The sequence below is a fragment of the Hydractinia symbiolongicarpus genome, chromosome 3 (assembly GCF_029227915.1).
Source record: "Hydractinia symbiolongicarpus strain clone_291-10 chromosome 3, HSymV2.1, whole genome shotgun sequence".
Lineage (NCBI taxonomy): Eukaryota > Metazoa > Cnidaria > Hydrozoa > Anthoathecata > Hydractiniidae > Hydractinia > Hydractinia symbiolongicarpus.
The window spans coordinates 27,873,900-27,895,137 of NC_079877.1; the positions used below are offsets into that span (position 1 = coordinate 27,873,900).

Consider the following 21,238-nt stretch of genomic DNA (forward strand, 5'->3'; position numbering starts at 1 on the left):
AGGAGAAAATTAGAAAAGATGAATGAAAACGGAACGCTTGGTCGCTAACAAAAAATGACTGCGCTTGCAGATTAGTTTCTACCTCACAGGAATATATTTACGGGAGCTTAAACTTTCTTTCGCAAAGTTTTCAAGACTTTTTTATTGTTTTGCATTTCGCTAAATTAACTTTTCGCGATATCAAACTAAGATTATTATCGAGGAAGAAAGGGATTCTCTGTATTAAGACTAATTTTCCCCCTTCTTCCGAATTTCCGCCGACAATAAGAAAACGTCTTCTGCTCAGTGGATACTTGCTAATGTTTAATATTGAGAAAAGTCACCTTGTGCAAATATTTTTTGTTAAAAAAATATTCGCGAGTTTTTGATAAAACTTTCGCGAATTGGCCAGTTTTAGATTTTTCGCGAGAATAAACATTTGCGAATTTATAGGAAAACGAAAATATAAGCTATTTTTAAAGAAAGTGAAAAAAGCAAGTCAAGTTTCAAATACATTAAATGCGTTTTTGTCATCGACGCCCCAGTCAGAATTGTCACTGTCATCACTTTCGCTTATTTTTAAGGAACGTTCGCCATTTTTAGAAATCAAGTATTTCCTGGAACTAAATTTTTGCGATTTTACCCAAAAAAAATTTATTAGGTTGGTTTAAACTTGAAATTGAAAAATGCATTTTCGGAGTTAATTTCGATACGTGTGTTTCGATACGGAGTTAATTTCGACACGTGTGTTCGGGCCAATACGTTTTTGATCTGTGAAATCTGATTTTAAACAATCTCATGCAATGTTTAGTGGTAACAATTTTTTAAAAAAGCTATGTGATAGTTACAGGAGGGGTCTGGTAACAAAGAACAAATATTCATATCGAGGTCCTGATGTCAGAAAAAATACAAGATTAATTCGAAAAAAAATCGCTGACTATTTGCAAAGTTGTTCTTGCTTGTATTGGTATGGATATGGTACGGAAAGTCTTGTAAACCCATTCTTTCTCGCTTGTAGTCACACATAACTCTCGTAGCCCCACTTTGATATGTTCACTATTTTGTAAGACTATTTGTGTTGTAAGACCAACCTGAAATTTTTAGCAAATATTATTTCCTAAGTATGCGTAAATTAGTACACGTTCGAAAAAATATTCGTTTTTACTTCAGATTTTAACCCAAATTACCATTTGTTTGTTTGCTCAACCGCCTTCACGTTTTGAAAATTTCGTTGGTGTTAGTCTAGCTTCGAAGTTATATTTGCAATGACAAAAAAGCCGATGTAACAAAATCTTTTTGAAACAACTTTCGTTCAAATTTATGCTGCATAAAAACAAAATTTATTCTGTGTAGTCACATTCGTTGTCGCTCGTAATTCCCTTCGCAGTCACACATAGCACTCGCAGCCTCATACATTGTCACACATAGTCAAACGTAGCACTCGCAGCCTCATTCATACTCACACATAGCAGTCGTGTCCTATTCGTTGTCATTCGTAGCACCACTTGTATTTTATAACTGAAGAAAAAAGTCAACTAGGACAAAGAAAATTTCTTTTTTTTTTTTTTAATTTAACAACTTACAATCCTATTAAGCATCAGTAGTATTACGATTGTACAAGAATTCAACGAAGAAGAGATAAAAAAATGTTATTTTAAAAATCTAAACCCTGTAGGGAGTCCTTTTTTAACCAACGAGATCGAATTAAAATATGAAAAACAAAGTTTGAAACTACCCATTGTGAATAGAACCCAAATTCAAAAAATATTGCCGAAGTTATTTTTTTCAAGTGAATCTTTGTTTTTAGGAAGTCCAGCTATTTTTGAAAATATCAAATTGTGAAAGATTGAAAAAGGTCATTTCATAACAAATAAAGGTATTAAGTTCGGAAAATAACTTGCTTGTAAATATTTTGAGATAATAGACAGCACAGTTTTTCTTCCTGGTTAAAAACAAGAAAAAGTTTCGACTTTAAAAAAGTTGATCAATTTAAGACAATAAGCTCATCATCACTATCAACGTTCTCCTCCATTTTGCTTTTTTTCGTAACTTGCTCTCCGTTTTCGTCACTACTTAATTTTCGCTTTTTCGATATATTATCATCATTCGTTTCTAGCACTGGTGTGTCTTTTTCCTCAGGAACAGCAGGCAGCTCACCTTCTAACAAAAATACCTCGGGAGCTTCAATGTCTATCTTGTGTCGTATAGTTACAACCAATTCATAGTTCTGCAGAAAATCGTCCCCTTTTAGGCGTGTCCCGTGTACTATGTTGAAATCGCTTAAAAATTTGTACCAGTTATCCTCTGTTTCTCCTTCTTCGCTTGAAATTAAAATGGTACCTTTTCCGTCATCGATTTCGACATCAGGAGCCACCATACCAAACTTTTCTTTAAATATTTTATCCTCTAGCTGCTTTACAGTGAATGTTTTGGTGTTTAGATAGACTGTAACCTCGGGTTTCTTTGTACACACATAACACTTCGGATTAGGCTCCTCTAGGTTACATGGAACTAACAATCGATTCTTCGCTTTGACTTGCTTATTCAAATACACAGTCCGACACTCGCTTATTCGACCAGATAATATCTTTAATGCTTCCATCACCATGAGACCAGCTATGATGGCGTTAGTAGTCGCGATAGCAGGAATGATGTTACCTAATATCAGAAAGGGTAAAAGCCTGCTTAATAAAACTGAGATTGTGACAAGCTAAAAAATTTCCAATTTCGTGTATAATCGCGAAATATGAGTGCTTAAATCGCGACAACAAGGTTGTATAGCCGGTCAGGAAAATACTCACTGCGGTGCGCCTTAAACTAGACAAATTTTAACTAGTAGTTTTAGTTCCCAATAAACATAAGATTTATAAATTCATAAGGTTAAAGGTAGGCTTGTCGTATTTTGAAACATGAAAAAGTAAAGGGTATTAAATTGTTTAAAAAAAGGCATGGTTCTTGATTTTACGATTTGTCGTAGAGAGAATATTCCTATAACTATGGAAATGTTTTTACTTCAAGGTGATACTTCAGTGAGTATTTGTCTTTGAAGAAATATTATTTGTATTGTGTATGTCACAACTCCAGAACTGCAAACGTTCATTTAGAGAATCTTATTCTTCCCATGAAGAAGTTTTTGTAAAATAAACAACTTGAGGTGCAGTCGAGAAAATTAGTTTTAGCAAAATATAGGTCGGATTCTGGAAATATAAAACTAATATGTATAAAAACAAAAGCGTGTATTTGGGGAAATTAAGATTGGTAGAAAAGATATAAACCACTAACCAGAGATAGACTTGATATCGAATCTACTTTTAACAGGGATGTGAAAGATATGAGAACGAATATTAGCAGTTGCTGCCACAAAATCCATTGCCACTTCATCATCCTTATCCCAAACTAACGTTTCCTTAGACGTTTTAAGGCGTTCCTTTAGTTTAATAATTGATTTCTGAAATACGGTACTGCATTCTTTAATACTCCATATGCGTTTATCAGGCAAGGTAACTATTTCGTTTATTTCATCCTCAATATCAGAGGTTGTGGCTTGCCAGGATAGAGGATTGGGCGCTTTTCGTTTTTGCCACAATTTCTCCATGGATAACAAGTATTTTACATCGTTATCAAAAAACTTCGTAAACAGCTTTTCTACATCGTAATCGTTTTCTTTTGCCCATTCACGTGTAGAAACTCTATCAATATTGCCAGAATTGTTTTCATTTTGTGCTGCTGTGGCACCAGCAGTGGCAGACAACTCAGGATCCTCAGTGTCAGGAGAGACTTCGTTATCTGCATCAAATTCCCCAAATAACTGGTTAAATAAATGTTTAGCCCATACAATGCAATGGACAGGTTCAGAAGGCGTATTTCTTATAGTACAGCCAGGAAACGTTTTTTGAGCAGGTTTGGGTTGGCATTCGTAACATTCAGTAACATTCTTCTTGATTACAGTTACTTGGCCTAAGTAACCAGCAGTACCGCTCTCTACAAGAGGTACATCCGCCGATAAACACATTCTGTTGACATGACTACGTGCAGCTTTGTTATCTAATGCGTTTAACACAAGGTCAAATTGAGAAAAGAAGTCGGTGTTGTACGCAGGATTCATTATTGTGTCATGGAGAGCTGTAATGTTTGCTGACGGCTTCATTCGAAGTGCGCTCTCCCGTGCAACGATTGCTTTTGCTTTGCCCACATGTCGTCTTTGAAACAAGAATTGTCTGTTTAAATTACTAACATCTATCGTGTCTAAATCAATGGTGTGTATGTTATGAAATCCAGTTAAGACAAGATTCTTTAACAACTCGCAACCTAAAATATAAAAGAATATACGAGAATCTTTAGTGAAAATTTCGTAAAGATTTATTTGTTACAAATCATGAAAAATAAGCAACCTATAACAAGTCATGAGAGACTAAAGGACAATGCTCATACTCAAGTTTCTATGAACATCATTATTTCAACATATAGTTCCACATAACTTTTAATAGGTTTGTCAAGTTGAACCAAACTTGCCACACACAAACAAAATGGTGGCGAAAATATTGTGCTAAGTCAGCACTTTTTCTGTGACGTCATTGGAAGCTTGAAATTTATCCAAAATACCACTGCTTAAAATCCGATTACTTGAGTTCTATAACGAATTTTATGATTCTGTACGGGTAATTCATTTACAATTTTCACAAATTTCATAAATTTTCCAAATAGTGGAATTTTTCTTGATTTTATTTTCCTGGCATGCGTATGCCATAACTAAAGAAGCTTGCCACTAAACAATTGACATCATATGAAAGTATATATCCGTCAAGGGAAACGTTATAAAGGAGGGATCCCTGAAAAAAGGCAAATCTCTGCTATAAGAGAACCCTTATCTAACACTTTTTCTATTTTGCAACCTGCTACTTTGGTGAACACTCTTTTAATAACTTTCGGTGTTTTCCATTTTCATTTTGCTGTCTCCAAAAACATTGGACTAATTTTTGGCTCATTGCATGTATATATTGTATAGGTTGTATAAAAATCTTAGTTATCTATAATGTAAAGCTAACAGTAACTTATCCACGTGGAATCAACAAAGTGATTTTTTTTCTATAAAAAACCAGTTGGCGTGTAGACAGTTTAATATGAAAAAAATTAGCTAGTTTTGATTTTTAACTTTTTAGATGCTAATTAAAGTTGGTTCGCCCATAAACGTCCAGTGTTAACATGTACCTCCGAAACTTGTTAACGGCTATGATAAACAACAATTGTCTGGTCTTGATACGGCAAAAATAGACCCTGGGTAAACAGAGAAAACAACAATTTAGCTAAAATCGCCAAATCACGGTCACTTCACCCTAAACTGGCCACTAATTATTTTGATTATTAGACACTCTAAACTGGTCATATATAGTATAATCTGCAATAATTGAACGTTTAGAAAAGGCGAACTAATAAATATCTGAAATGCTTCATATTCATTTCCAGTCCAGTAAACCGAGTTAACTCAGTTTGTGACACACCAGGAGTCCATTTTTATCACGCGACAAACAAAAGTGGTTGTTTTGTCACAATTAAAGATATCAACATAGTACTAAGGGTTTTCAGTGCACTCTCTCTCTGGTCAAATTCTCATAGAAATGTGCCTCAAAAATGCAAACAAAATTTGAGCAATCTGCACTGCTTATAAGGAAGTAACCACAACGAATGTCGAATCAATTGAGGTAAAAGGTAGGTTGTATGAGGCCTGCGTAAGAAGTGTTATGTTGTAAGATAGTGAGACATGGGCAGTGAAGCAGGAAGATCTTGACCGTTTAGAAAAGAATGATATGAGAATGGTTAGGTGGATGTGTAACACCGTCTAAGAGAGAGAAAGAGTTCAGATGAGCTAAAAAGCAGGCTATAAGTATCCATAGAAATAAAGATGTTATCCAAGTAAGAATATTGAATTGGCTGGGGCACTTGGAAAGAATGGAGGAGGATAATTGGGTAAGAAAGTGTAGAGACTTGATAGTTGCTGGGACAAAGCCCAGAGGCAAACCGAGAAAGACTTGGCAGGAGGTTATAAGGAGGGACTTGATACAGAGGAAGTTGAGTTTAGATCTAACTTAGTCTAGATCAGATCATTGAAAGAGGGTCATTAATATACCCCGTCCAACCCATGCTAGCATGGAAAACGGACGTTAACCCGAGAATGATGAATGATGATGATTTCTCCTTCAAATATGTGCACGCTTTAAAGTTGACATTTAAGATCAGCCAAGCAGATTGTAGTCAGCACATTTTATCATTTTTAGCAATTTCTTTCACCAAAATTTCAACTGCATCAGGTTCATCAGATCCTGTTAAATTTTCAGTTGATGTGATTGTTCACATTGTTGATTGCTTGCATAATAACCTCTTTAAGCATAATAAATTGCATTGTTGATCTTCTAAGGCTTTTTCCATATGTGCAATTTTATTATCGCGTGTGACATTGTTGTAGCTTGCAAAGGTCTCAATTGGACAGAGAGATTTTCAAAGCTTCCCAATAATAGAGCTTCTCTCATAATGACCGCATCCATATTATGATACGAAGTGTTTTCACAATAAATTGAAAATAAAAATAAAGTGCTAGTTATAACCCCTAGTTATAAATTTTCGCAAATTTGATCCTAGACCTTTATTCCTGTCATTCTGGGGACAAGATTAAGGGTCTTGTCAGCTGAAAGTGCAGTACGATCTAATTGGGTTTCAGGGCTTAAAATCCGACGCGAGTCCGTGAGTCAGACTTGCGCTGAGACTCGCGTAAGTCAGGGTAATGGGAGTCCAAAGGGACTCTCCCAAAAAGTTTAGAATAAAGCTTAGCTAATTAAATTTTTTCAAGGATATTTTATTGTGCATTTTTAATTTACTTTATTTACTAAATGTTCTAGTTATTCCTTGAACTGAACTTATTTAGGTTAAATGCAGTATTTCCATGTGTAAAAAGTATTGAGTTTATATAAAAAAAACTTAATAGAGATTATATTTTTTTAAATATTTAATCATGTCATTTTGTTAAACATGAAGTAAAAAAATAACATTAAAAAAAATTAAACGCTTGTTACTTGTTTTTACGGGAGTCTAAAAAGACTCGGTGGACTCGCGCAATGTATTTGAGGCGAGTCTGTAAAGACTCGCCTGAAATGGGTTGGATTTCAAGCCCTGGGTGTGAAAAGTGACCAATGAGGGTTAAGCTATATTAAGAAAATAAGCCAATAAGGTGCGTTAAATAACAACTTTAGAAAGCTCAGTCTTTGCTTTACATGTCTTTGGGAATGGATGTACTGGAATGCTTAGAGTATCATGATTATTATAAAAGTAAGACTTTTATTCACTTTTTAATATGATTATCCCTCAAATCATACACAGGATGCAACTAATTAGTCACATCATCAGTTAAATTGATTAGCAGTATTACCATCATATTAGTTTACTTTTAGATTGGTGACTGAAGGGTTTTCAGTGTCTTTTACTGGTTAAGTTTTTATAGAAATCTGTGTCTCCGGTGTAAACAAAATTTAAACAAATGCAAAAGAGACATTTGTCCCATTGCTTATAGGAAAGGTAACCACTACAATTTGCTGTTAATTTATATATTAAAGCATTAAATCCACTTAAAATGTTTGTGGCGGGATTTGGTGCCATTTTTGTAATGTGGAAGTTTCTTAGGTATTTCCAATCCTCTAATGTGGATAAGGTGTAAGCTTATTGTTGTTAGTGTTGATCATCATGTTTATTATTTGTTTCTTTATAGTGTAGCATTATAACTGGTGGGTGTAATAAATATATGTGTACATTGTTTCACTATCTATGGTTATTAACAATTTTACATAAGGAACAGTTAAGGAAGTGGGTAAAGGGCGCACCAAGTATGTAATTCACACCGAGTTGATTGGATTTTATCTATTCACAACTTTTTATGAGAGTTCAAAGAATTTTTGAAAAAATATTTTGTTAGCTATTTTTAATGTGCACAGTCCGTGACAAGCTTTGAACCAACATTTCTTGACAAATAAAGCGCAGAGACACAAACTCTCCCGCATTGGGTGGGAGACTCCCGCATTTTTCCCTTACCCTCATGCCTGCCATATAAAATGACATTTCTCCCGCATTCTAGCAATTCTCCGGATTTACATAGCCTACTTCCTGCTTACAGTTGTTGTGTCGCATATACTTATTGCCCGAGTTGACAATATATATTATTAAATTACAGTATAATATATTTAGCGATATTAGCTCTAAGCAAGTGTTGAGCACTGTTCTTTGGACAAGGGAAAGAAGCTTTAACAATTCCATACTTACCTGGATACTGAGTTAAGCCAAATGAAAACGTATATCCCCTGTATTTAGTAACCTTGCGGAACTCATGTTAAAGAAACAAGATGGATACCGCAGAGTTGTCTGATTGGCATTCATTTTATAGAGATCTACATAGAAAAGCATCTTATATAAATAGTGACGAAGCCTTGAAATTGTTTTTTTGAGCAACATTACGAGATAGAGGGCTACGATTTATTTAACTCTTAGACCAAAGTAGAACTGAGCATATTAAAACTTCCCTCTACTGCCAACTAAGCACATCCTATTTTTTATTACATAAACTCACACATTTTTATGTGGAAAGTTGGTGTCTCTGATAAATGGTTGAATTGATAGATTTTGGGTTTTTTCTGACGCTAAAAGGTTCTTTTACTCTACTCCAAAGTTTCGATGTTTTTTTAAAAAAGCAACATCTACCTAAATCGTATGCGTAGCTACACAAATGTCAAGGGTCTGTGGCGCCGTAGATTAGTGGTTATAGCTTTCCTACTCTGTGCGGGAGACCGGGGTTCGATTCCTCTTGACGGCGATTCAACATGGGCGAGTGAATGTTACCATAGCCCTGGGTTAACCCAAGCCATGTAAGGGAAATTGGGGAGATGGCACACTGTGTGGGCCGTTGGATGTTGCCGGGAGTTATCTAGTAGGGGTGGGCCCTACTAATTGGGTCTGCGTAGCTCAAAATGAGCATTAAATACTCTAGGACTCTCCATCTAAGCCATGGCCCCTCCTGGAAATAATAGACAGGGTATATCCCTCGATATTTGTGAGGCTAGCCATGTAAAATATGCACATCTATCTATCTACCCTGGAATGGGGGACAGAAAACCTTTCTGGCTCTATTTGTGTCTGAGGTCTTTGTCCACCCTCATCATCAAGTACTCTCTGATGAATGTAAATCAGGCAAAAAGAGACACATTTTATTAAATAATAACGTTATATAAAATTAAATTGCCCAAAAGCTGGATGTATAACCTTTAATCTAAGTGCTTTGAGATTGGTGTTAAGCAGAGGAGAGGTATATATAGCCAGCTAGCTAAACAACAAGAAACACTGGGTCACCTAGGCTAAGCACAAAACAAATAGAAACGAGATTTTACCTATTCCACCAGCACCAACCATCAACAAAGAAGAGCTACTGATTATATTTTTCATGCTTTCGTTTCCCGCCATGTTTTTTCGCCAGGATTATTTTGTTGCTGATACTTCATAAAATACATCACATAATGTTACTCGCCATATGACTTATCTCGACTACTCTCTATCTCGAACTTTTCTCTATCTCGTCCCTTGTGGTCCGCCTAAGGTATTTTCCTTTATTTATCTCGAACTTCCTCTACTTCGAACAATTTTTGTCCCTTGCGAGTTGCAGATAGAGAGATTCCACTGTATACAGAAGGAGAAGGGTCAGCTCTTTCAACCTCGCTTTCGTTTCTGCTACAATCTTGGGCTATAGAAGTCACCGCATCGGGCAAGAATCAGAATTTCCAGTCTTTTAACCCCCAGTGCGTGAAACAAAAAGCTTTGGGAACGAGTTTGCATTCTTCTTGCACATTGACAATACTAAAACCGTTCTTGTAGGTTAACTTGGTCTTTTGACTTAAAGAACACACGTCTGAATATACTGTCGCGAGACACAGAAATGCTATGATTTCCACCTGTAAACAAGGACTTTTCAGTTGATTTACTAAATACGAGTAACACTATTGCATGTGTTTTTATTGTGGATCTTATATGACGCTACTTATTAAAATTTTTCTGTGAGTGAGAGTATTCGACGATATGGTTTAATCAATCCTATGAACCTTTTTTAATTTTAAACATTAAATTGCCTGCCACAACGCCAAATAAGCAGTGGAACATAAAAGCATTTAAAAAAGGCCTGTCTTTGCATCAGTCCTATGTCTTACGGAGTATTTCTAGGATTAACAGGATTGGTTATCTCATCAATAGTTTGTTTTTTATATTTGTCACTCTCACTCGATCTTTCCGAAATTACCTTCCTCAACGAACAACGCTAAAAATATTGCAGCTTTTTTATTGCCAACAGAATAAGAAAATTCTTTTGGATGGTGGAATAGGCACGAATTTAATCCAATCGTGGGACAATGATTTTGTCTAACTGTAAATGACGATAAATTACTTGTATAAAGTAGCCTCTCTATAATTTGAACTCACAGTAGAGAGGGACAAAAAATTCGTTCGAATTACGGAGAGTTTGAATAGTCAAAGTTGATACAGTTTTATTTCTGGGAAGCAACTTTCCATTCAGACGTATTATTTAGGACTCTAGTCAAAAAGAGATGCTTTGTATTTAATTGTGTACGATGTATCGATACGTCGTTCCTTTCTTACATTCGTTGCCATAATGAGCAAAATATTTCAAAGTAAATAAACTCATGAAATTTAACTTTCGAATCTGTGTTCAAAAACATTCTACTTGGTATACACAATTACTTTTTAACGACAGAGTAATAATAGAGAGAAAAGACGCCATGAAATAGAAAAAAATGGATATAAAAATTTTATTCGACGTCGATGTTCAGAAACAGAGCGCTGTTTTAGTAAAAAATATAAATAAAAAAATTAAGATGAATTGCTCGCCTTAATATGTCGACGAAATTAAAAGCAAACCGACAAATTCTTTTGGTGAACTGCAACCCACAAGAGAGAAAAAGCGACCATCTCGTCATATGACTATACAGCATAACGACATGTCGAAGATGCTTGCCGACATTGAAGCCGCAGAAGAATTAAGCGAAGGCATAATAGTTCTTGTGAAGATATAGCTAATAAAAATATCAATGGGAGTTTCTTGGTTTTAACCAACATAAAACTTGCATTGGTGTAACAGAAGTTTTGATTTCTAGGTGAACGAGTAAAAAAAGTTGAATCAATGGGGAATAAAGGAAAAGAAAAGAAGAAAGAAAGACTTGTTGAGATGGTAAAACATACAGATTATTGTAAAATTGTGGCAAAGAGATAAGCATAGAGATATTTGAATAACTGTGGAGGAGCGTAAACATAGAGATAATTGCAAAACTGTGGAGGAGGCTAAACTGATATGAAAGTAAGTCGATCACCTGTAGTCTTTTATTGAGGAAAAGAATGAAGATGGCGCTAATAAAGCAAAATGAATTCCTTTTGGCAAAATTATTTTGAGCAAACTTATAGACGTAAAAGAAGGTAGAATTTAGAAGCTATAAATCATTTCTGTATAAACCAAGGATAGGTATAAGCGAGATAAACACTGCGAACTTGTTAAATTCACTTGTCTTTGTTTTTAAATGAAGTTAAAATTGGTACCGTAATTCTTCTAATTTAGTGCGACCAAAAAAATAAATTACTGTCATATCATCACATCAAGTCCGCACTAATAATTAGATAAAAATTTGTTCACTATCGCACTAAATTAGATGTTATTTAAAATGTTTAAAGAAAATAATCTTTTGTTGACGCTTCACCGCGTGGATTGTTCCATAAAGTAGACACTAAAGAGACTATCAGAAACGCATTTTGGACGTTGTTTACATGTCCAGTTTACTTGTTTACCTGTTTTTAAAAAGTTTTCGGAAATATTAAAAAAAACAGCCGTTGGCATAAATATTATGTCTAGGATTATAGCTCAGTTTAGTTCCATCTTTTATGTTTTATTTTTTTAGACTGTGCATCTCTTTAAAAATCGGTAACCAGATCAAGAACAGTGGGAGAGAGCATGAGAACTGAAATCGAAAAAAAAACCTTGTACAACGCTAGCGCATTGTCGCGAAAGAAAACTTTTAACAGAAAAGCATTAGCTTACTGCTATGCTAGATATATTCAATTTTGAAAAACGTTCACACGCATTGTATATTTTTGTATATTTAAAGGAAAGCGGTCGTGGTTGTTTTCACCGATGTGTGCTTACGGGCACCAAAGTGTGTATAAACACCGCCTTAGCGACACCAACCATTAGCTATATCGGTGTTTCCAGGTATTTAAAACTGATTTATTTTGGTGCTGCTAAACTGCAAAATTTTGACAAATAAGACTTGTAAAATTGTGGCTTTAGCAGAAACCAAAATTTTTGTAAAGTAAAATGTTTTTAGTCTGTTACATATGCATTATATCTACTACAAGGCCGATAAATTTCCTCACTTTGCTTTCTTTAAGCCATAAACACTATAAATTTCCACATGTGTTAAAACGTGGGCTTAGTAAAACCTGAAAAAAAAAGCATTAAATTTGATTTTTCTTTCTTATGCTTCGTTTTTTTGTCAACATATACTTCTGAGCAACTGCTAAATAAATATTCCATTAAAACGGTCAAGGTTGTTGGTTTGATTCCTACCCAGTGACTTGAGCGAGACAAAAAGCTAGTTCAATCGCTGAAAACCGAAAATGAGTCTTTGGAGAGCTTTGATTTTTAACTTCACCAATTCAATTTAGACGTTTCCATGTTTGACAGGCCTAGAGTGAAAATCTTTTGTAGCTATGGCTTGCTGGCTCAAGGCAGATAATAAAAACAAAAAAAAAATTTGGGGTTCTAAATGTTTATATATTTCTACCTCGTCTCAGATTATTCGTTTTTTACATAAAACAAAAGCATGTTAGCTTTACGGATATAAATCCGTAGCCAAAACGGCCGGATTAAAAATCTTTGCAGACCTAATAATAATGCTGTGAGAGTTTCTTAAAGAATTTGTTTGGAAATAATCAAGTTCTCTGTCTTATGGAGGTGTCAGTTGAGAAGATGACAGCTAAATATACGAAAAATGTACATGCATACATGACGCTATGCTAAATCCAGCAAAAAATAATAAGTGTTTAAAATGTTTAAGTTCAACTAACAACAAGTACACAAGCAGCCGAAGCTTAAAAGAAACATCTTTGACTTTGCATTTTAACATTCTTCTGTAATTTTTAAGCCAACAAATACTAAATATCGATCGTTTTTTGTCGCCGTATTCTGAACGGTTAGTGAGATTATCAAGCGATTATAGATACACTGCGTTTTTTATTGATTTTCTATCATTTTAAAAATAAAATGCTGATCTAGAAACTGTACGTATTAACTAATACACATGGACAACAGGGGAGATATGAATTTAGTAAACAAGGCAGACGGAGATAGATATTTAGATGTGCATTTATATGGTCTCGGAAACATCGAGGGATATACCCTGTCTATTATGTCCAGGAGGGACACTGGCTTTTAGATGGGGAGTCCTAGAGTATTTGATGCTCATTTTGAGCTACCAGACCGGGGGCTCTGGTAACATTCACTCGTCAAGAAGAATCGAACCACTGTCTCCTGCACAAAGTGCAAGAGTTATAACCACTAAGCTACGGCGCCACATGGAGATAACGAAGTTAGAGCGGCTGTAGAGCCAATGAGTAAAGTTATTGTCCGTGGATTTGTTTTTCTTATAATTATATATAATATTTTATTTTGGCAAACTCTTATAACCTAATAATAGATGTCCACTTTTGGAGATTTTGCTGTATGAAGAAATAACGCTTTTAAAGCTAAAACATCGTTATGAACAGATGTAATTCATTAGTGTCTCTCAAATTCTACTAAGTAATTGATTAAAAAGGGGTATCAAAAAAGAGAGGGTGTTTAATCGATGCATTGCGCGCTGATCACGATTTAGTACGTGTGTAATACCTTGTTGGCCTTATTACACGCTGACCCTCAACCTCGATTGCGTTTTTTGATACAAAAATTGAACGCTTTTTTAATTTTTCAATGCCCTCTCTTTTTTCGCTAAGGCGAATTTTTTTCTTACCGCTATTTAACGCCATTAAAATTTCTTTATTTTGTTCGACATTATCTTCTTTACAGTCTTCATCAGCTTCACGATCTTGATTTCTATGCATCATCTTTGAAATACGCACTTGACTGGATGATTAAAATGCTAGAGCCAAAAGAGATGGATAATAACGCCAGGAGGCGTAATATAAGGTAATTTTGTAAAGCACTATGGTGATTGAGCCATGTTTCAAGTCTATTTCTGTACATTGTATTATGACTAAATGAAGTCCTGACCATTTATTTTCGAAATTTTTAAAACGAGGCAGTTTAAATAGAGGGGATTTGTTGTTGTTTCCGTGCCTGCACCAGACGTGGCAAACGAAATTTTGCGTTCATTTATTTTATTTTATGCTTAGCTTTACCATTTATTCTGCTGTTACCCCACCTTATTTACTTTAGCTAAAGTGAAAACCATTTAGTGTGTGAAGCAATTATAACGGCTGCTCATTTCTTTAGAACTTCAATCAAAATTAAGGGAAGAAGAAGAGAGTAGTAATATAGAGCTAACTAATATTGATTTTCTTGAACACCACAACAGATACAGCATTAAATTCAACTAAAGTTGACCTGTAAAAAACTTGTATAATTTAGCCTACTAACAAACATGTCAACTGCAGATTTTGGAAATCCGTTAAGAAAATTCAAATTAGTTTTCCTTGGTGAACAAAGCGGTATGTTTTTTTATTGATTTTTTGTCCTGTTTTTTTTATTGATAATTTTTTATAGCTAGCTAAAAGTAGCTGAGATGTTGTAGCATATGGCTCTATTCTTATTTTCATCTCCATTTGAAAATCAGGAGAATAGGGTGGGAAATATAAGGAATGCTGAGCTAGATCACAAACAATCTTTCAAACACTCTGTGTGGGTTTCTTGATTAAATTATGTGTGTCTTGTCCTTGCTTTGCTTGCATGGTTAATATTGGGAAACCTTTTTTTCCTCGATGTTTTAAGCCAATGGTTTCACTCTCTGAAATAAACTGTAGCTAAATTTCAGTTCAGTTTAAGAAAGTAAAAGGGTCATGAACAAACAACATTCGTCACAAGAAACGGACTATTTCAATTTTGGTCAGGACCCCTCCCATCTAATTGACAAAACAGGCTATTAATAAAAAGCATTTGAAAAATTAGGAGGGCTGCCAGAATATGAAGTACTAGAGTCACCTGACTGACCCTATTTGGATTGCATTTTTGGCCAAGCAAATTAAAACAACTAAAAATATTATGTCTTCTCACAACTACCACCATTAATTCAGTGTTTTTCCAATATATATATTAGATTGTCCAGAATAGGAAAGAGAGGAAGTGGAGCCCCTAAAATGTGGCTTTCAGATGTTACACCTTACCGGATAACTTACCGAATCCACTGGTATGGTCTTTACTAGGCCAACATCGGTGGTCGTTTTAAAACTGGGGCAGGAAGTCTTCTTTGACTTGTATAGAACCCCCTAACAGTCTCGAAATGAGGTTGAATAAACTTTTTTTAAATGCTTATTGAAGTGGCAGACACTGCTTTCTCTGGTATAATGTTCCATTCATTTACAACCTGAGGAACAAATGAAAATTTTCTTTTATCCAGCGTACTATGAGGCTTCCATATATTTTTTGTGTGTCCTTGTGTCAGTGAATTCTCACTAAGTTCATGAGGTCTCATCAGGAATTTGTATAAAACACACAAGTTGTTTTTGGTTTTGCATTATTCAAACATCCGTTTGATAACACCCAAGATTCTGTTTGCTTATGACACAGCTGTGCATTGCTGTAAAACTCATAGTTGCATCAACATACATACCAAGGTCTTTTTCCACTGCTACAGCTTTAGTTTGGTTGTTATCAATATAGTACTCATTGTGCATTTATTAAAATTGAAAAGCATACACTAATCACTGGCAGCCAGGATGATTCAGTACCAGAAACTACCCTCTGCTCTCTCCCAGATAACCAGGAGTCAATCCAGTTTGTAACATTTTCTCCAATTCCATTTGCTAAGAGTTTTTTAAGCAGTCTCTTATGGGGACTTTATGAAAAGATTTACTGAAGTCCAAGTATACAACATCAACAGGGTAGCCTTGATCTTGATATTCAATTATTTTGTTTGTCAGGAGATCTGTTAAACAGAATCTATGTCTTTCCAAAAACCATGCTAAGAGTCTTTAAACAAGTTGTTGTTTTCTAAGTGTTCAACTAAGTTGTCACGTACGATTGACTTGAGTACTTCACAGATTTGTGAAGTCAGACTAATTGGCCTATAATTGCTAACTAGCTGTTTTGATACCTTTTCAAAAATTGGGGCAATGTTTCCTTTCAACCAATTCTTAGGTACAAATTTAGTTTTCATGCTTTCCTTAAATAATATTAACAATGGTTCACGTAGTTCCAATGACATTTCCTTTAGTACAGTTGGATATATGTTGTCAGGGCCTGGTAATTTGTTTGGTAATAATGCATTTAGCTTGTTGCTGAAACCTTTAACCGTTATTTCAATGGACTGAAGTTTCGTATCTTCGAAATGTTTACTCACTATAGTGAAAGCCTAAAAAACAAAATTGTGTCATAAAATACTACAAGAATTAATGTTATTATAATACGGTTTTGTGCGCGGACGGTAAACAAGAAAGCAGACGCAACTATGCAAACACACAGGGGTGGTAGAATAAACTACGGCACATCGGTCGGTTTACTGCGCTTGCTTCCTCTTTGCTACTTGAAGAAACTCTTTACGTTAAGATTTCAATCAAGAACTACGATATTTTCGATTCTCACTTTTACCACACGCTTGTCCTATTCGTACTGAGATTAGAAGCAATGTGAAAAGTGCGCAAAAAAACTATTAAAACCCAATTAAAATTAATCTGACGTGACAGGTCTCCATCTCCGAGACGGATCTTCATCGTTTATGTTCAAAACAAATACTATTAATAATACTAGCAATTGAAAAGTTAAAAAAACCATGGATGAATTATAGTTGGTGTCAAAATATTATAATTACAACTGGTTGCACAAACAAGTTTAATATTGGTTAGAATTAGAGATTCAATTTCTTTCCAATGTTTAAAAAAAATTTAAGGAAATGTAAAAAACGTGTCCGCGATAAACCGATGTATTTCTTTTCCAGCTTTCTACTTTGTTCTGTTTCATTTATTTCTTGATATTTTGTTACTTGTTTTTAGTTGGAAAGACGTCCCTCATCACAAGATTCATGTATGACAGTTTCGATAATACTTACCAAGTAAGTTAATTTATGCAGCCCCTTTCACTTGTGTGTTTAATTTTATCTAATGTCTTCAAAATATTTAAGAGCAATAGTGTACAGTCACATTTATATCTCTATTTATTTTTTACCCTGGTTTAAGTATCCATTCACCTTAAGTTTTTGGATTCCTCTTCCCCCAGTTGCATTCCAATTTTATATTTGCTGTGGTACTAAAAATGACAAAAAAGCAGTACAAAATGACAAAAAAGCAGTACAAAATGACAAATCGAAGAAATTTGTTAATTCTTTTGAAGAAAACATAGATTGTGATAGTTTTAAAAAATGAAAAAATCTCTGCTCATTTTTCCAAAAACTACAACTCGCCATTAATCTTCCTCCCCAAAACCATCATTTTTTTTTCATCTCTCTAATAAAGGATTCCCCAGTTCATTTCAAAAATTTCTGCCCTCCACCCCATGGTAATGGTAAATTTGAATTTATACAACACCCATTTAGTGTTTGAGAGGGTGGGGGTTGTGTGTTCACCAAATGTAAGCAGGTTATGTTGTGCAGTGAAGTTTAGAAAATACACAATGAAAATACTGTTTTTTTCTGTAGGCAACTATTGGGATAGATTTTTTATCGAAGACAATGTATTTGGAAGACAGAACAGTAAGTTGGATTCACCTATAACTTTTATATAATATGTGGCTAAAACGTAAATCTTGTATCGATATTATAAATTTCCAGACTTTTATGTATATAAACCTTTCATATTTTCCATAAGACGATTAGCATACCCTTAACTGATTGGATGTTGAAATGTGAGAATTAATAAATTTAGTTAATAAGTCAACGATAACCAAACATTTTTTTATATATTATGTCATTACACTATGTGACACATTTACACTGCATGATATATCGCAGATTTTACACATCGATATTATCTTTAGGTAAGGCTGCAACTATGGGATACAGCTGGTCAGGAACGATTTCGGAGTTTAATACCCAGTTATATTCGTGATTCTTCGGTTGCCGTTGTTGTTTACGACATCACAAGTAAGTAAAAGTGGGAAGAAAGGTCTTTTATAAAGAAAAAAAATGTCTGATATACAGTTTGTATCAAGATGAGAATGGAGCTGCAATTTATGTAAACAAAGGATTATATGATAAGCAATATTTTTTAACTAAGACCAAAACCAAACTACTTCACAGGATTGCTATCTGATACACATTCCAGCATTTTTTTAATTAAATATTTTTTATGTTGACAATTTTTTTTGTTATTTATCTCCGTGTAACACGTTGGCACTCGTGTCAGCAATTGCTGTGTGTCGACTTGAATTAAAAGAGATGTATTTTAAGGAACATCTTGGATTCCCTTCCTATAGAACATTTATTGCATTGCACAAATTCACGAGAATCGTTCTCGCTTGTTTCAATAGATACAAATTCATTCCAACAAACAAACAAATGGATTGATGATGTTCGTGCTGAGCGAGGCACTGACGTAATTATTATGCTAGTCGGCAACAAAACAGATTTGGCTGATAAAAGGTATGTGGTCTGAAGCGAGTAAGAAATTTAAATATGGCGGCGTCCACGAAGTATAACTTCTAGAAAGTTAGGAAAAATGATATCCGTTAAGTAAGTCTGAAAGTTGGAAAACCCAGGAGAAAAAAGACCATGAAAAGTGAGAGTGACTTTCCCCAAAACGTTTTTCGATCCAGCAGCCATATAATTTTTAATCCTGCTTACACAAAAATATGTGCATGGATTTAGTGAAAATAGTATATTTTAAAGCCTACTGGTCAGGGAAAACAGTTCCCTTAAGGTAAAATGCTTACGTAAATTATTTGAATTTGTTTTGGAGTAACTGCTATAAACCATTTGTGCGCTTTTGCTCGATTTCGATATCATAATAAATATTCGCTTCGCATGAGGTTTATTTGCTACGCAGGAGATTCATTTGCTTCACAGGAGATTTTTTTGCATCGCAGGAGTTTTATTCGCTTCGCAGGAGAATGGAGATATAAAAAGAAGTTTTTTTATATCTCCATGGCAGGAGATTTATATAGTCTGTACTGATAATTGATCGTATTTTAGACAAGTAGCAACAGAGAGTGGAGAAGCAAAAGCGAAAGAATTGAACGTCATGTTTATTGAAACGAGCGCGAAAGCTGGACACAACGTGAAACAGGTAAAATAGTATATTAAAAAAATATTGGCTATTTCATTTTACTGAAACGTTCAAATTTAGTACTGATGTTAAGAATCCGTCAATAATTTTGTCGCAACTTTAAAATAGGGCGCAAATGTGTCAAAAATAAGTTTCTGTTTCGTGTTTGCTCGTGTTATTATTTCAATGACGTGCTAAATACTCAGATAAACATGCTAGTGTTATCACGCTGTTAATTACACGCAGCTTATATTTTTTGTACGATAAGAATTATTTTGCTTTTTATCTACGATAAAATTTGCATGTTTTCTTTTTTCGAAGAAAATTTTTTTTTTGAGATAAAATTTCATCTCTTTTGTTCTATATATCGCGGGAACAAACTTAGTCGAGTGCGCCCTAGTTTCATTAATATAATTTAAGCTTTGAGAAGACGCGTATGTGTTGCAGTAACCGTAGATTTAGGCGCATATGGCAGCGCTTTTTTTATCTTAGATGTTTGCATTGTTATTCTTGTGTTATTAGCTGTTTCGACGAGTTGCATCTGCTCTCCCTGGCATGGAAAATACTCCAGAAAAGAAAGAAGATTTGATAGAAGTTCAGCTAAAAGACACTCCACAAGATCAGAATCCACAAGAAGGAGGAGGGTGTCCATGTTAAGAGTGTGTTGTATTAATAAAATATCGAAACAGCATAGCATCGTAGGGAAGAGCGTACCATTCGCGAGATACAGTAATAGTGGAACTTTAAAAGTTCGTTTAAATAGTGCTATAACATTTGAACTGTTTCGTCAATTTATTTCCCTTGCGCTCATGCAGTTGTAAAAATGTTTTTTTATGAATCCCCATAATAGTGTTTTGGTCACTTATTTTTAGCCAATGAAATGTTTCAGATTTTAAAATACGTTAAAGACATGGTTATGTTAGATACTTGCGTCCCGTGTGTAAAAATTCCCCTGTTGAATTCTATTTTCGTAGTTTTGTTATTTCAAATTTTTTTTTACTTTATCTTGACAATATATTTGGACCGAACCGAGTATATATCATACTATAAACTGTGTTTGATTTTTAACGCAGCAAAGTTAAAGAATCTCGCACTGCGGCTTTTACAAAAACATTTTCTCTTATTCTTGATCGTTCGCATAATCTTGTCTCGCTTAGCACCTAATTTTGTTTCGTGTAGAACGAAATGGTCTTGCTCATTAATTTTATTTAGAATAAAGTGTTTTTTATTTGGATAAAACAGTATTTATTATTATAATCCGAACACGTATTTGTATAAATTCTAAAATCAAGAATTTTTCAGTTCCCAATTATTTATTTAGTATTTTTGTTTTTGCGGAGGCAGAGTTTACTTTCCGTCCACAATAAAAACTTTTATCTCCTTTTATCTCGCAAATTTTCATTCCCTCGAGACCTTGCACAAATAACTGATATTTTTATTCCAATTTCATTTATAAGCAATATCATGCTGACATCCGAATATTTTTCAATCTGAAGGCTAACCTCATATTTCACCATTCGTAAATTTCAGTTGTTTAAAAGAATAATGAAACAGGGCCTCTACTTGTAGTTAGCATTTATTATTTTTATTATTGAAAAGGGTTAACCCCGATCGGACCTCTGATCATGACAAGCGAATATAATCGGTGTAAAAAAATTGACGCTGCTGTTGTAAATCTAAAATTTCCGGTTTTCGAGAAATATAAGTAAAATTAATCTAGGGGAAATGAGTGAATTGTAATAAAGTAATGCGCAAAAAGAAATGCTCTTGG

General features: G+C 34.5%; 2 protein-coding genes across 2 annotated transcripts; one reads left to right on the forward strand and one right to left on the reverse strand.

The window, feature by feature from the left end:
* Positions 1–1,529: 1,529 nt before the first annotated feature.
* LOC130636606 (SUMO-activating enzyme subunit 2-like) lies at positions 1,530–9,599 on the reverse strand. The gene is made up of 3 exons (XM_057446387.1): positions 9,399–9,599; positions 3,262–4,287; positions 1,530–2,637 (listed from the first exon to the last, which is right to left on the reverse strand). The coding sequence occupies exons 1-3, from the start codon at positions 9,469–9,471 to the stop codon at positions 1,964–1,966; spliced, it is 1,773 nt and encodes a 590-aa protein (XP_057302370.1). The 5' UTR covers positions 9,472–9,599; the 3' UTR covers positions 1,530–1,963.
* Positions 9,600–14,535: 4,936 nt separating this feature from the next.
* On the forward strand, positions 14,536–21,186 carry LOC130636615 (ras-related protein Rab6-like). The gene is made up of 7 exons (XM_057446398.1): positions 14,536–14,766; positions 17,263–17,321; positions 17,904–17,957; positions 18,242–18,347; positions 18,734–18,845; positions 19,395–19,488; positions 19,990–21,186. Exons 1-7 carry the CDS (start codon positions 14,700–14,702, stop codon positions 20,122–20,124), a joined length of 627 nt encoding a protein of 208 aa, XP_057302381.1. The 5' UTR covers positions 14,536–14,699; the 3' UTR covers positions 20,125–21,186.
* Positions 21,187–21,238: the final 52 nt, after the last annotated feature.